Source organism: Hirundo rustica, chromosome 2 (genome assembly GCF_015227805.2).
Source record: "Hirundo rustica isolate bHirRus1 chromosome 2, bHirRus1.pri.v3, whole genome shotgun sequence".
NCBI lineage: Eukaryota > Metazoa > Chordata > Aves > Passeriformes > Hirundinidae > Hirundo > Hirundo rustica.
Genome location: NC_053451.1, coordinates 4,416,558 through 4,431,793, shown reverse-complemented (window position 1 = coordinate 4,431,793; position 15,236 = coordinate 4,416,558). Strand labels below are relative to the sequence as shown.

The 15,236-nt window shown below is 47.6% G+C and overlaps 3 protein-coding genes across 15 annotated transcripts in view; 2 read left to right on the top strand and 1 right to left on the bottom strand.

Annotated features, from left to right (window-relative positions):
• The window catches only part of MPZL1 (myelin protein zero like 1), a 36,874-nt gene extending 30,648 nt beyond the window's left edge, over positions 1–6,226 (top strand). For all 7 annotated transcript variants that reach the window (XM_040057338.1, XM_040057341.1, XM_040057337.1 and 4 more), the window contains one exon: positions 504–6,226. In XM_040057338.1, the coding sequence (XP_039913272.1) occupies positions 504–605 (102 nt within the window). In that variant the 3' untranslated portion in view covers positions 606–6,226. The remainder of the gene's footprint in view (positions 1–503) is intronic.
• Positions 6,227–6,927: 701 nt separating this feature from the next.
• Positions 6,928–13,954, bottom strand: MPC2 (mitochondrial pyruvate carrier 2). Its single transcript, XM_040057342.1, has 5 exons — positions 13,751–13,954; positions 10,427–10,467; positions 8,771–8,855; positions 7,670–7,781; positions 6,928–7,164 (listed from the first exon to the last, which is right to left on the bottom strand). The coding sequence occupies exons 1-5, from the start codon at positions 13,854–13,856 to the stop codon at positions 7,125–7,127; spliced, it is 384 nt and encodes a 127-aa protein (XP_039913276.1). The 5' UTR covers positions 13,857–13,954; the 3' UTR covers positions 6,928–7,124.
• A 589-nt stretch (positions 13,955–14,543) lies between these two features.
• DCAF6 (DDB1 and CUL4 associated factor 6) overlaps positions 14,544–15,236 on the top strand; it is a 75,224-nt gene continuing 74,531 nt past the window's right edge. For 6 of the 7 annotated variants that reach the window (XM_040057044.2, XM_040057043.2, XM_040057042.2 and 3 more), the window contains exon 1: positions 14,544–14,694. In XM_040057044.2, coding sequence (XP_039912978.1) covers positions 14,601–14,694 — 94 coding nt within the window. In that variant the 5' untranslated portion in view covers positions 14,544–14,600. The remainder of the gene's footprint in view (positions 14,695–15,236) is intronic. The other variant, XM_040057045.2, reaches the window with a different exon arrangement.

Genomic DNA, 15,236 nt, shown 5'->3' with positions numbered 1-15,236 from the left:
TGGCCCCATCACCAGTTTGGGCCGGGATTTGAGTCACAGGGTGGCTGCAGCTTTATCCTTCCCCTCGTTATCCGAGCACCACAGGACCTGAGTAGCAGTTTGGGAAGTACGCTCTGCTGTTGCCTGGTAAACCTCTAGCGCAGTTCCTCTTGAACAGTATTAAATCTGGCACGCATCTGGCTAAGCCATGTTTCTTTGCTCCGTGGCGCGTAAGAATTGCTGCTTTTCAGAGCAAGGGATCCTCGATTTTGCCTTCTGTGCCAGCAGGCGGTTTTGGAGGGAGGCAAGGGTGCTGTTTGGCACGCTCCTGAGAGGAGAAAGGTGGCAGACCAGAGCTCACGCGCAGCTGAGGGTTCATTCCACCCGCTTCCAAGTGCCGTTCGCAGCCACGAAAGCTCTGCGGCCTCGCCTTAGCTCTCGGCTCGGCGCAGCCCCCGCGGAAGCGCGGGGCAGCGCGGCCGGTCGCGGAGAAGCCTGACGGTGCCTGTTCCTTGTGTCCCCAGGGCCCAGTCATTTACGCGCAGTTAGATCACTCCGGGGGACAGCACAGCGACAAGATCAACAAGTCGGAGTCTGTGGTCTACGCCGACATCCGGAAGAACTGAGATCCTCAGCTATCCAAAGGACAACACACGTTCGGACTGGAATTGCTCGAGCGAGATTTGACCCAGAGAACTCACATGTGGCCTTTGATGCCTAGGCTAGGACCAATGCATGTGCATACAGAGGGAGAGATATATATGTATTGTGTGTAAATAGTCTATTTAATCGTACAGAAGTGAGACCAATGTTGCATGTCGAAATGCGGTAAGAACTTCGCTTATAAATTGCCAATATTCTTTTTTTATTTGTATCTTGTGTGACGAGAGAGAAAGTGAAAACTCGCATCACGATTTTAAAATATTTTTATCTTGATTATTAATGGAGAAACTGGAAGATGCCTGAAGATTCTAGATTGACCTGGAGATTCTTTTTGCTTTGCTTATAGGGCCTGATTTCTTTTGTTGGGGTGACTATAAAGAAGAGTTCTTTATGTTTACAGGGTATTTATCTTCCCTTGGTCGGATTCTCAGTACAGGCTGCCTTCTCGTGTAAACTAGACCCTCTCACTTGGTCTTGTAAGCCAAATTGTGACCCCTAGCTCTCAGAAATGTATGTCTTAGCAGTGTGAGTGAAGGAAACCTTTAGGCCTGCCTGACCTGTGTAATGTGGGTCACTAAACTGTTTACTTCTCGATGAGCCCAGCTATTTGAGCTTCGTCCTTTAAGGTGCAGGGATAGTGCTGAACTAATGTATTTTGTGAAATGGTAGTTTACCTGTGAGAAGGAAGGAGATAGCGAGTTAAAGGCATAGGAAGCTGTAGCTGTAGGTGGTTGCCTCAGACTCTGGTGAACCTTTCAGTGAAATATTTCTTCCTCAAAGCTCTGTCATTTCATGTAAGCGTCGAAAAGGGCTCCAAGGGATCTGGAAGCTGTAGTACTCCCATACCTCTCTCTCATGGCTCCATTGTGCCACTGTTGCCTCCTTGGAGGCGCTTTATCTGTTCTCAAAAGCCTGTAGTGGAGGCTGAACAACTTCTGGAGGAAATTAGGGCTCTTTGGGTTTTTTGATGTGTGGAGTTTTTTTTTTTTTTTTGTGTAACCAATATTTGCACAGAAGATGCAGATGGACAGTTTATTTCCTTCATCCCTGCAAGTCTACTGCTTGAATACAGTTCTCCAGCCTCGTGTTTCTAGGTTAAACTCCTTCCAGATTGTTGGGATCTCTGCTGATGAGGATTTCTTTTGCTGACCTGTTGTATCCTGAAATCTGGTGCTCAAAACTAGAAGTGGCCTTCCAGCAGAGATCTTCTCAAAGTGGCTTATAGAAGAAGGATTTCTGTTTTGTACATCCTAATGCAGTGGTTTTGTTTTGGGTTGGTTTTTTTTTTTTTGCCTCGCATAATTTTCAGGTGTTTTCTCTGTTCCTTACGCATTTCCTGTTGCAGTCTGTTTCACAGAATCAGTCCCCCAGAATGGTTGAGGTTGGAGGGACCTCTGGAGATCAGGATCAGCCAGAGGAGGCTGCCCAGCACTGTGCCCAGTTTTGAGCATCTCCACAGGTGGGAACTCTGCAGCATCTCTGGGCAACCTGCTCCAAACAAACTCAAGCCCACGTTTCACTCTAACACCAAGCACATGAAAAATAGTGACAGGCCCATGGCAGATGCTTTCGTAGCCACATTAGATAATCCTTTAATTGTGACAGTGTGATTATAATAATTCTTTTATGTACAGTGTGGTTCTTTTTTTTTCCCCCCAACAAAGTTAGGTATGCCAACGCTGTATTCTTTCATCAGGATCAGACTTCATTGGTTTCCTGACAACAGCTGCCTTTATTAGAAATCAACAGCTTTATTTTTGTGTACATGCACTGGGGAGATATTAGGACATTGTTCTCAGAGCCAGAACCAGCTTCTTAAAACTGATTCTCAGAAGGAAACCATGGATAAATTTATTCTGCCATATGTCACTTGCTAATCCTGCAATATCTGAATTTGTGGAATTCTTCTTCCAAGACTTGGCTGGTATCAAAAAAAAAAGAGCATGTTTCAGTTTTAAAGGAGGTTTTTAAGGCATCGGTTTTCAGGTATTTGCCAAGTCTCACAGGGAGCTGAAACCCTGAACTGTGGCTAACTAACAGCTCTGTAAATATTTTAGCATTTTATTTTTTGGCAATAACACATACAAGATGAAAAATTGACAAATTTCTTCTTAATGGGAGACCTTTAAATATGTTCTTCTACTTCATGGATTAAGCAGGGGTTTTTTAGCAAGACTCCACGTGAAGGGCTGTGGTGCTTGTACCAAGTGCTGGAAGCTGATGGAGTGGGACCTACTCACCCCAGAAACGCTCAGGGGTAGTTTGTCCACCCTCAAACATCTATCTGTTGATAAGATCCACTGTCTTGGTTGCTGCAGTGCTGCAGTGCTCATGCAGGAAACTTTTTATTTAGAAGATGGTGAGGCCCTGGCACAGGTTACCCAGAGAAGCTGTGGACGCCCCATCCCTAGAAGTGTTCAGGATCAGGTTGGATGGCGTTCTGAACAGCCTGGTCTGATGGAAAGTGTCCCTGCTCATGTCAGGGGCGTTGGAACTGGATGATCTTTAAGGTCCCTCCCAGCCCAATCCAATCTGTGATTCTGTGGTTCTATAGGATCTTCTCAAGTGCTGAATTCTGCGCCTAGCAGCCAGGAGGGACACCCCTGTCCTGGGGAACCAGGCCCAGCATCACCAGCCGGGCAAGGGAGGGGATTGTCCTGGGGCGGCCTCACCTCCAGTCCTGGGGGCAGTTTTGGGTGCCACCATATAAAAAAAGACATGAAGCCATTGGAGAGTGCCCAAAGGAGGCCACGAGGATGGTGAAGGGACTGGAGGGGAAACCTTCTGATAAATGGCTGAGGTCACTTGTTCTGTTCAGCCTGGAAGAGACTGGGGGAGACCTCTCTGTGGTCCTCAACACCCTCATGAGGGGAAGCAGAGGGGCAGGCACTGCTCTCTTCATTCCCAAGGGAGTGGCACGAAGATGAGTCAGGGGAGGTTTAGGTTGGATATCAGGAACATGTGAATTTCACCCCAAGGGTGGTTGGGCACCGAACAGGCTCCCCAGGGCAGTGGTCACAGCAGCAGGCCTGCCAGAGTTCAATAAGCGTCTGGACAATGGTCCCAGGCACAGGGTGTGACTCCTGGGGCCTCCTGCCTAGGGCCAGGAGTTGGGTTTGATGATCCTGATGGGTCCCTTCCAACCCAGTGTAAATTTTGATTAAGATCAGGAGGAATCGTAGGGCTGCTGCTGCTTTCCTTATCTATCAGGCTCTTACTTCCCAACATTTATTTTACAATTAATAAAGCACTAATGCTTTGGATGTGGTTGATGGAGAAACTTGATTTTGATCTGCCTATATTCATCCCTGCACATCACAGTCTTTCTCCCCCCACATTTTTGAGTAAGAGGGAGAATTTTGATGAATGTGGCAATCAGAAATTTGCTGCTATGAGAAGATGGGGCTGGCCTTGCCTCTGAAGTGTGCTACTAATGTTTGCTTCTTTTCCTGCTGGAATGTACTGGAGAATCTGAGCACAATTCTGATGTGGTGCTAACTTTAGGAAGCACACGAATCTGGTGCTAACTTTAGGACTGATCTGGTGCTAACTTTAGGAGACACACTGATCTGGCTGGTTTTAACTGACTTTAGGAGACATCTCCTTGCATGGCTTTTGTCCAGCTACAGGTTTGTTCATATTGCCTAGACTGAGGAGGCTCCCTGCAAGGCTTCTTGGATCCTCTTTATGAAGGCAGAATGAACTTGCAAGTATTTTTAAAAAACACTAAATGTCTTTTTAGAAAGAAACAGAAGTCTTCCCCCAGGAATGGCAGAAATCTGTTTGAATCCCTCTCCAGTACCAAGGCTGTTGAATTTTTTTATTTTTTTATTTTTTTTGGTCATGGAAAAGTGCGCAATATAATTATTAAGTAACATATTCGTGCTGAAGTCAAAAGAACTTCGGGCACTGTGAGACAGCACTTGTGAGCTTTCTGTTCCTCAGGTTATCTGAGATGGTTTATTGATATGATAACCTGTGCTGACGAAAGGCTTACTCAGTAAAGTCTCAGGAAACAGAGGACATCCCTTCGTTGGCGGGTAGAGCAAGCAGAGATTAAAGTCAGACAAGGTCATCATATCCTGATGTTCTGGTGACCAGAAGCTTAACTCTGTTTGCTCTGCCACTGTTCTCTTAATTTTCTGCTGCTGTTCCTTGCAGGTGGAAAAGAACAGCTTGGACTTTGAGGAACATGAAGGGTGTTCTCCTTGTCCTTTTGTAGCACTGCTGCCAGCTCTTTTTAGGATCATCTCTTTTCAAAACAAGTGCTGCATGCCCGGCTTGCAGCAGCCCAGAGGAGGAGGAGGCGCCTCTCTTAAGGCACTGGCCAGTGACTAAACAGTTAGGGGGGTCATTGCTCTTGGACAGTAGACTTGGGAGGGGTTGTGTGATGGAAGAGACTTGCAATAAATTATCTTTTATTCATCATACAAACAAAACTGGGATCAGTCTGAAATCTTCCTTATTTTTGATTACCATAAATGAATTTCAAAGGGATTACAAATACAGTGTCAAGCTGATTACATTGGTAGCTGTACTCAGTCCATCAGGTTTCCATGGCCCCTTTTGACTTCAGCAGTTGTTCTATGAGGAAGATGCTCACCATGTTCACAAAACATTAGCATTTAGAGCCATCACAGGGGGGCAGGTGTGTCCCTCTAACTCATTCCCTGATGTGTCCTTCATAACTGGAGACCTGTAGGGTTTTGTTTTCTCTCAAAGCTTTAGTGGTATTTCGGTTCGTGGCGAGAAGAGTTGGGTTTTTAAACTTTTCAAAACTGTCTAGGTAACCATGTGTCCCGTAACTGCAGTAAAGGTGTGTATGGAACTTCAGAGCTGCACTGCCTCAGCGTGGATCTGCTGAGGTCAGGTATGGAGTGTTTGATTTGTGACCAGAACACCTTCACTCTGTGTTGGAATCTTGTCTTGGAATTCCGCATTATTAGCGTATCTGCCAAGGACCTCAAATACAAAATGTTCTTGTTGTATCATAGGTGAAGGAAAAATTTCCTCTGTAAAAATCACCAAAAGAGAAGGTGGGCGGGACTTCTGGGCTGTGGCCACACCTCTGCAGTGTAACATTTTTATATGGGAGACTACAGAATCATATTAACAAGGCTCAGCAATTATTCTCTTCTTTAGGTTTCTCTTTCCCTTCTCTTCACTGCCCTAAAGCTAATAAGCCCTTTCATTTACAGGTATTTTTGCACTCTAAAATATAAGTTCAATGCCTTTGGAGATCAGTGTGCTGTGCAATGTTTTCTGTCTCCCTGCAATGCCAACTGTTTCTATGTGGTAAATGTAATTGAAAACATAGACTGGGTCCTTTTCTTTTACAAACCTCTGTCCTGGAGGTGTGCAAGACAACGAACACCTGTAAGACAGGTGTATAATCTATGTGAGGGAGCTAGATATGCATTGCATGGCCTGATTACATGAAGAGCCAGTGTACCAACTGTTAGTGCTTTTGCTTTTACAGACTCATCTGGAAACAGCTATCTTGGATATTTTTTCTTGAATGGACTTTAATGTTTTCTATTGTAATCTTGTGAATATTTTAATACACTTTTTTTTTTTGCCATTACTGGTTTGCTGGATGAGTCTTACCTGGTTGGGGACTGGGAAGGGAGGGGGACTGGAATTACACCACCTCTCTCCCTGGCAGTGTCCTTCAGTCCCTGTGTCCACAGCTGGAGAACTCACCGTGAGACTCTGGGTTACTGCCTCAGCCACAAGGAGCAAGACATGCAAGCAGAACTGTGGCAGAACAGAACTGACTTCTTCATGGTGGGACAACCTTTGGAAAAGGGGAGCTGACAGACTCGTCAGAACCTACCTTGCCTCAGTTATCTTTGCCTGCACGTGAATTCCTGAGTCTGAGTCCTGTGTTTCAAAACCCCCATCTTCTGCCTGGAGTTGTGAAGGAAGCTAAAACACCAGTGGCACATTTGTTTGTTGTCCTTTTGTTCAGGACAGTGGTGGCTGGGGAACAAATGAGGACACACAGCTGAAGCTGGAGCAAATATCCTTATGCTACCGGGGAAGGAAGAGCACCAGGAAATGAAATGCAAATCCTGCTGTTGGTTACTGAAATATGGCAACTCCCCTCCCAGGTTGCTTCCTGGCTGTGACAGGAAAGATGACTTCAGTCTCAGGCTCTGGCTGTCACCAGTACTGTGTGACTCCCAGCACTGTTCAGTGGAGTCAGATAAGGTGAGACTCAGCAACTCTTTTCAGGCAAAATCCATCCAGTTTCTTGAAAGAGACAAGACCAACAATTCCACCTTCATTTTAAAAGGTAACCCTTTATTTAAATGTGTGGAGATTCTTTGTTATTTGCACTTAGAAAGCATTGCTCTCTAAACATTTAAATTTCCTCATTTATTTTCTCAGAGGAAAAAAAAAATTAAAATTAGTGAAGCCAGGTCCCATGGGGATGGGTTTGTGCGTTGCTTAGATTTGACCTGTTGGGTTAAGCATCTCTACTGCCGCTGCTCTTGTGCTTTTAACTCCTGATTATACCTACAGGAATAGAAAAGAAAGAGCACAGGCTAAGAATAGAATGGAACACCAGTTATTATAACAGTGTTTTCCTAGCATTCTGTTCACCAGAGGAGGTTTAAAATTACAATGGACTTGAGGGTGGAAACTCAGGATTGGATATCTTAATTCCTGTAGGAAGTTCCAAAGTAGCTAAATTTGCCACATTCCTGGCCAGTACTGAAGCCAGAAAACTCCCAAAGTTTCCTTCAAGAAATAACCAAAAAAAACCCCCTAATGCTGCTCTGCTTAAAAATCCTTTGATCCAGTTGGAACTGGCATGATTCAATGCTGCTTTAGCTAGACTGAAAATATTTACAGCTTCACTCTGACTTAACTGTAAAACTAACACAATATAGGAAAACCATTCTGTAATGTTTCCTGAATGGTTCAGTTCCTCTTGCCTGTTGCACTGACAGAGAGGCTGGCAGCACTTATAAATTCCTGGTTAATGCTTAGCTGTAGCTGCACCCTCATTAACGCATACCTCCATATTCGGAAAAGCTGGGAGCCACCGGCACAGCCAACAAAGAAGTTCACAGCAAAGAGACTCCAGTTTTTAGGGATAATCACTAGAGAGTACCGTGACCAAATAAGGCCTGTTGAATAAAATGGAAAGTTTAAAGATATTTCAAATTAAATATTCAGATATTTCCCTGAGTTTGGAGGCAGATTCACAGGCCAGTTGGAGTAAACAAATTTCACAACCTCATGTTAGACAACTGCTTTGCTTAGACAACACCTTTTTGTCAGTGTAGAGTGCCAGTGGGACACCTTTTTCTAAAATTGCTACAGTAAGGTCAATTACAGTCTGAATATCAAAGATCCTCTGTAGTCTACACCAGCCTAGACTTTAATTCTCCAGCACAGTTGCATGGTTGTGGTATTTTGCTGTATATCCAGCTTGCTGCACTACACTGGAGGTCATGCAAAACTTAGGCAAAAATGCACAGGACTGTGTCAGATATCAAAATAAACTCTGGAGAACCCTTTCAGACAGGAAAAGCATTGGAAAAAGCTGCCCAGGGAAGTGGTGATCTTGTGATCTTAAAAGTCTTTTCCAACCTAAATGATTCTAGTATTACAGAAAATTGTTTCTGCCAGTGTGAGGATTCTTGGCAGGCAGCAGTGCAGTAGTCCATGTGCCACTGCTTCCAATTTCTTGTAACACTTGGAAATTCTTTCCACTTATGCTAGTGTAATTACCTAACCATTCTTAAATCCCTTAAAGTCTGTTCTAAAACAGTCACTATATCCTGGACAGATTTCAAAATTACTTGATCTGGAGCGAAAGAGCTCACTTACTGCAATTAACAATATTGTGGAAACGTAAGGGATGACACTCGTGTCCTAACTCGTAGCAACTTGAGCTGAACAATTCCAAATTAAGACAGGTGTAGAAATCTGTTACATAATTACAGAAGCTTACTGATATAATAACAACCAAAGAATTATCCTGGAATTATCATCCAACAGCAATAGTGACAGCTAGCATGTTAAAATGAAGGCTTTCTGTAGAAGTGGGTTAGTACTGAAGGAAGATTCTGAGATGGTGCTGTGTACAAAAACGGAGTAAGTGTGGCCTTACCTGTGGCCATTAGTACTGCAGACTGTGCTGTGCTGAGCTTTTCTGCTGGTCTGGCCATGTCAGCCAGTCCAGCACCCACCAAACCCTGCAAAGAGAAATTCAGTGATTCACACGGGGACTCCTATAAGACAGCAAGAGCTTTTCAAGGGGAAGCTGCTTCCCAGCTCAGTGCTTATCCTACTGCATTATGCAGGAGATGGGATGCATTTTAGGAGCTATCAGACTCTGGGAGACACCATCACTTCCCGTCCCTTGTGGCAGGAAAAAGAATGCGGTTATGGCAGCTACAGTGGGGTGGCAGTAAAATCCCAGCCACTGGTAGTTTTATATTAATTCAAGAACAAAGTTAATTTAAACACAGCTGCTTAAGACAACAGCTGAAAAAAACCCACCCTGGTTTTCATGCAACAAGTAGAGGCTCATCTAAATAAGGGCCTTCTTCTCAAAGGGCAGGCTAAGATACTGCTGGTAAACATCACCCCATATGGTCTTCACTCAGCTTCATCTAAAGGGGAGAAAAGTGATTTTTTGCAATATAATTTCAGTAAAAGTAGAAAACTTGCAGATGAATTGAGGAATAGCTTGGCTGATCTACTTGACAGTAGTAGCAAACTCTCTGCTTGTTTTGTTTGTTGTGTTATTGCCCTCTGCTGGAAACACAATTTCATCTTCCTGTTACACCCATTCAGAGAAGAAAAACCAACCCCAAACAAACCAAAACCAAACCAAAACCCGTAAGTAAGATAGTCCTAATGCTTTTAATTCCCTGACTGCCACCCAGGACTCCTTGGGCACAGAAGAGCTGCCTTAGGCTCAGGAGGGTGTTTCCAGGGAGAACCTGTGAGGGGAAGGTTAACCACGGTTCCTGCAGCTCCACTCCAGACAACTGACACAGAAACCAAGCTGTGCTCCGAGCACGTGTTGCCTGTGGCCTACAAAAAGTTGGGGGTCACAGTGGCGAACTTACGAAGCAGCTGGCAATGGTAAGAGCAGGTTACATCCTTACTTGCTATCAACCAAGGAGATCAAACCCTCGTGGGTTTAGAGGTCTCCTGTTTTATCTGTATCAGTGCAACACCTCGGAGGAGCACAGTGAATTAGGAGGTGCCATTTGCATGGCCTGGGCACAAACACAGCCCAGGGCAGTAGCCAAGTGAAAGCAGAACGTCACAGGAGACAGAGCCCCACTGGCAGCCACAATGGCAGCTGCCTTTGTCTTTTATGTCAAGACTACTTTGCACTCTGACATGCTTCAGCCTGCCTCCAAGCTATGAGGCTTAGGAATTGGCTTCCTTAAGGTACTTCTCAAATTCCTAAATCTCGGAAGAAACACATGATTTAGGAGTTTTGCATCATGCCAGCTCATGCCTACCTTAAGCAACACTCAAGCTGGTGTTTCACAAGACAAAGCCTTTGTGAAACTCAGTGAAAAGCACAATTCTTCCACAAAGCACTTTCTCCATGCTGTATCCCCTTCATGTCGTGCTGTTATTGTGGCTAATTTTATTCCTCCCCATATATTAAGAATTAGAGCTTCTAATCTTTCTGCAGGCTCCAGTATCTAAGTATCTGCTGGGAAACTCTTGCTTGCTCAGTGTGCTGCTGCAGATTGCCCTGGGCTTGACACCCAGACACCAGCTGGCATCTTGTACTTACCCATTTCATAACAGGTGCCCAGAAAAACACTGTTTTGGGACCTGAGGGAGGATGGGAGAAAAGAAGTTAAATTATTTAGTAAGATGTGGCTGTTTTAATACCCACAGTAAGTTTAAGTTGTTTTATTATTTTTTTAAACAATAAATCGTTGATATTAGCAGTTGCTACTGCTGTACAAGCTCTAGCACCTAATACTCATAATTCATCAACTTTCAGTTGTGTAATCACACATTTCTGCAACAGCTGGATAGGATTTTTATGTCCATGTTCAAGCAACTAGAGTAGGCAAAATGCATTTATAAGTGAAAGAGTTAAGAAAAGGCCTAGGAATAGGGAAAACCTCCCAAAAATCTACCAGTAGGATTATGGGGGAAGAAGATGAAATCTCAAGAAGGAAGGGAGGAAATCCAATGGCATGGGGACCTGGGGAAAAACAAGTCACTTACAAATACATGTAATTTTCAGTGGTGCTGAAACAGCAACTGCTTGGTTAAAACAAAGCCCCATAAAGCCACACCTACAACTATGCCAGAAATCATTAATCTAGGACTTCTGCTCCAAGTCTTAAATGAGAGACCACAATCCAAAGTACCAACCCCCGGTGATACAGCCAGGACACTGTTCTAATTTTACAAAAAACATTAATGTTTAGGTCACTGCTCAGCACTCTGATAACATGCAGGATGAAGCCAAGTTTTCACTTTAATATATTACACAGGAGTAACCACCAGGACTTTGGCTGCCTGCTTTTTTTTTCACTGACAATTCAGCCCTAAAAAGACCTTGCACTAACTACTTGTACTTCTAGCTTTACCCACCCTCAAGTTTGGAACTACGACTTGGGAAACAAAAATTGGCTTGGCAGCCTTGCATAAAGCCCTTTTTAACCCACCGTGCTTGAGATCGAGTTTCAAACTGCATTTAATAACTACAAGCACATTACCTTTTGTCTAATATTGTTGAATATTAGATAACAGCAGTTTAATGTTCATCCTTTAAACATACAAACTTCAGCTGCTGTTCTCTTAGGCACTTACTTGGTATGTCAGTATCAGGCTGCAAATACAGCTTGTAAATAAATCAGTCTTACAGAGCAGCTTTAATTACTGACGTTTATCTTATTCTAAAACACAGGTTCAGATTTGGAGTACTAGAGGATGTGGAGTGAGTATAAATTATTAAACTGACATTTCCTAACCAGCTAGTAAAAGTTTTCAAGAAGACTGACACTAATTTTTATTAATAATAGAAAACCATTTCAAACTGCTGACTGCAGAACAATTGGAGACAGGGAAGGTGCCAAGCCACGTTTGTAATTCGGTAAGACTGTCCAACACCTCTTCTTGGAGGCACTCCAGCAAGCACCCAGCCTGGGTGAGTTCTTCCCAGCTCCTGACATCCAGAATTTTTCAAGGATGACTGTGAGAGCAGCACATGAGAGCAGGGGGACACCAGAGGCTAATTTGGATATCACGTGTGTGACCGGTTTATAGAACTTACGACTTCTGTTGAATATGAGAAGTCTTTGCGCTGAAAACTTGAGTTCAGTCAGGCAAAGTGAGGCCAAAGGGGAGGGAGCACAAGCTCAGCCCATGCTTTCCCATGGCAGCCTGGGGAGCTGGTGTGCCAGGTCCTCCAGCAATGCCAGCCACAGAATCAGTCTTTAACAGGCTTCAGTTATTTTGCTGGAAGCTTGCTTTATGCCAGAAGGTGCTTCATGCCTTGCAAGTGATTTATAATTTCATGACAATGACGCTTATATTCCTGAATTAGACTAGAGATTTAGATGTCACTGGAGATAAAAGAAAGCCTTTTGGTTTTAACCCACTTTTTTTTTTTTTTTTTTCCCTGCAGTCAGAGTGACATGTATTGCATAATTTTCTCACAGACACACCTTCAAGGCTAAAATAGAAGTTGCAGGGGTTCAGTTTCTATGCTTGCCTGTGCTGTGGCTTTTCTCACATCATCAGTATGGATTATGACAGATAGATATGTGTGTACATATATAACATATATATATATATATATATGCAAAGAAGCCCTAAAAATGGATTTATTAATTACAGTATTATAAAAATGACCAAAAGCGACCCACAGGCAGTTTTGTGAAGTGAAAAGCACTGCAAGAGAACCTCCAAAACCTTCTCCAATTACCACTACAGCTCTGCTGAAGAAGGAACATGGATGTTCCCAGTACCTGATGTGCCTCGCATCCACTAAAAGCATCTGGAAGCTGCCACATTTCACACCAGTGGAATGTGTCTCTCAGTGTTGAACACATTGACTCTTTATATATAAAAACAGTATGTTAGTCTTTAATATATTGGTCTAGTGAATTCAGTATAAATCTACAAACTGCACTTTTCACTCTTTATGATTTCTTTAGAGCAACAGTTTTCCTTCCAAGAAAAGGCCATGGTAAGAGGATAGAGCAACTGACTGCAAGCTAAAGTCCATTTTCACAGTGCATATTCCCGGTAGGTGAAGAGTCAAGGATGCCTGTGACACTGACACAAAACAGTGGCGACACAGCCTATGGAATGCTAGGATTTTATCGGGCACTCGTTTTAACCACCGACGCAATTTGTTTGCCTGACAAACACCACGCAAATGGCACTGAATGAGATCATTTTACAAGAGGTTTCTCCCTAATAACACAACCCCCCGCGTTTGCTCACGGAAAGGTAAACTGTAGGTCAGGTGAGGGGAGCTCATTCTTTAACCACAGGAGTCCTCCAGAGGATTCACCAAGGGCACGAGTTGCGTGGGATTCAGCAGAAAGGAAATAAACCCAAAAAGTGCCTGACTTGACCAGGGCACGTTTCAAGATCAGAAACCCTGGCAGCGCTTTCCCCTGTCCCTGGAAGTGTCGAGGGCCAGGCTGGATGGGGCTCTGAGTAACCTGGTCTGGTGGAAGGTGTTCCCACCCGTGGCAGCGGGTGGAACTGAATGATCTTTAATATCCCTTCCAAAGCAAACCATTTCTATGATTTTTCCAGCACATCCTCTTGAAAAAAGCGGCTGCCGAGGCCTCCCAGGCCCCTTTAAACCCATGACATCCCCTGGGCAGCCCAGGCGATCCCTGGATCCACCCCGCGGTACCGCGACAGTGACACCAGCGCATCCATCCCGGAACACCCGTGTCGTGCCCGGTTATCCCATCCTCCCTTCACAATAACAACAAATGCCCCGTTACGGAGCGGGACCCGTGCCACAACCACCCTAACCGCGTTACTGCCGCCCCGATCCCGGCCTCCACCCGCAGGGAACACATCCCCCAGTCCGCCGGCCCAACCGGGGGCCAAGGTGACCCCCGCCCATTACCCGCTGGGTGGTTGTAGAAGGGCCGGAACCGCGGCGGCAGCATGAGCTCGATGCGGTCGAGCATGCGGTGGTAGGAGGCGCGGAGCCCCGCGACGGCGGCCGCCATGGCGAGGGACGGGGCGAGCGGGGACCGAGGGGCGAGCGGGGACCGAGCCGAGGCCCCGTTCCGTCCGTCCGTCCGTCCGTCCGTCCTTCCTCCGCCCGGGCCCCGCCCACCGGGCCTGCCCACCCGGCACCCCGCGCTCTGATTGGTCACCGCCGCAAGGGGCGGGGAGGGGCGCGCGGCGCTATTGGCTCTCCCCGCCCCATGGGGAGAGCTGGGGCGCTTGCGTCATCGGGGTGGGCAGGGGCGCCCGGCTCAGAGATGGCCGCCGCTGCTTCGCTCTGCCCTTCAAGATGGCGGCGGCGGGGGAGCCCGGCGCCGCGAGAAACGCGCCCAAAGCCAAGATGGCCGCTTTGCGGCTTCACACCGCTTCACCGGAGAGGGCCGGTTGGTACCCGGCGGAGCCGAGCGAGCTGACGTCACCCCACGCCCACGCGCGCCCTCCCCGCAGTCGGGGCGGGGCGACGTCGCCGGCTCGCGCGAGACTTCCGTTAGCCTCGAGCCCCCGCGCCCCCCATCCCCGCCGGTAGGCGTGTCCCCCGCGGCCGGGGCGGGCGTGGCCCCGAGCGCGGTGGGCGTGGCCCGAACCCGCCGCGCCTCTGGCTCGCGGTCGGTTCCTCGGCGCGAGGCGGGCGCGGGGCGCGCGCGCGGGGCCCGCTCGGCGGTTCCCATGGTGATCGCGCGCGCCCGGCCGGTCCCGGCGCATCCCCCCCGGTCCGCGCGCGCCCTTCCCGCCCGCGCGGGGCCATGTCCCGCGGGCGCTGCCCACACCTGCTCTGGGACGTGCGGAAGCGGACCCTGGGGCTGGAGGAGCCCGGATTGCTGCGCAGGCACTACCTCGGTAAGGACGGGCGGTGCGGCGCGGGGCGGTGCGGGATGGGGCGGTGCGAACGAGGTCCGGCCGTCCTCGGCGCCCCACCGAGCGAGGAGGGGGCGCGCAGCCCCTTCCAGGCTCCGCCGCTGTCCCGCAGCTCCGAAGTTTCCTGTGCCCCTTGTGGGGCGGCGACACCTCCTCCGAATCCACCCCCGGCCCTCCGTGCCCTGAGGAGCGGTCCGGGACCCCCCGGCCCCATCCCGCGGCGCTCCCGGGGTGGCCCGGGGCCCGCCAGGACCCCCCGGTCCCTCGGCGCGCGGCTCCGCTCGCCCGCCCCCCTCGCTTCCCGAAGGAACTGTTGCACGCCGAGATCCAGCCGGGAAGTTGGGCGGCGGCTCAATATAGCCCCGGTGTCGGCGTTCCGTGCCCGGGGCCGGGCAGGGTCTCCGGATTTACCGGCGCTGAGCTGCCGGAGGCTGGGAACAAAGCGCGTAAACGCCTCCGGGATCATGGCGCGGCCGCTGTCCCGGCGCCCTGGAGGTGTTCCCGGGGCTCTGGGAGAAGCCGAG

Excerpts from the sequence above, each read along its gene's own strand:
- MPC2 (XM_040057342.1), bottom strand. The coding sequence starts at position 13,856 with ATGGCGGCCGCCGTCGCGGGGCTCCGCGCCTCCTACCACCGCATGCTC. Across the intron at positions 8,856-10,426 it reads GGGCACCTGTTATGAAATGG|GGTTTGGTGGGTGCTGGACT; the intron begins GTAAGTACAAGA and ends TTCTCTTTGCAG. Across the intron at positions 7,782-8,770 it reads TGCAGTACTAATGGCCACAG|GCCTTATTTGGTCACGGTAC; the intron begins GTAAGGCCACAC and ends TTTATTCAACAG.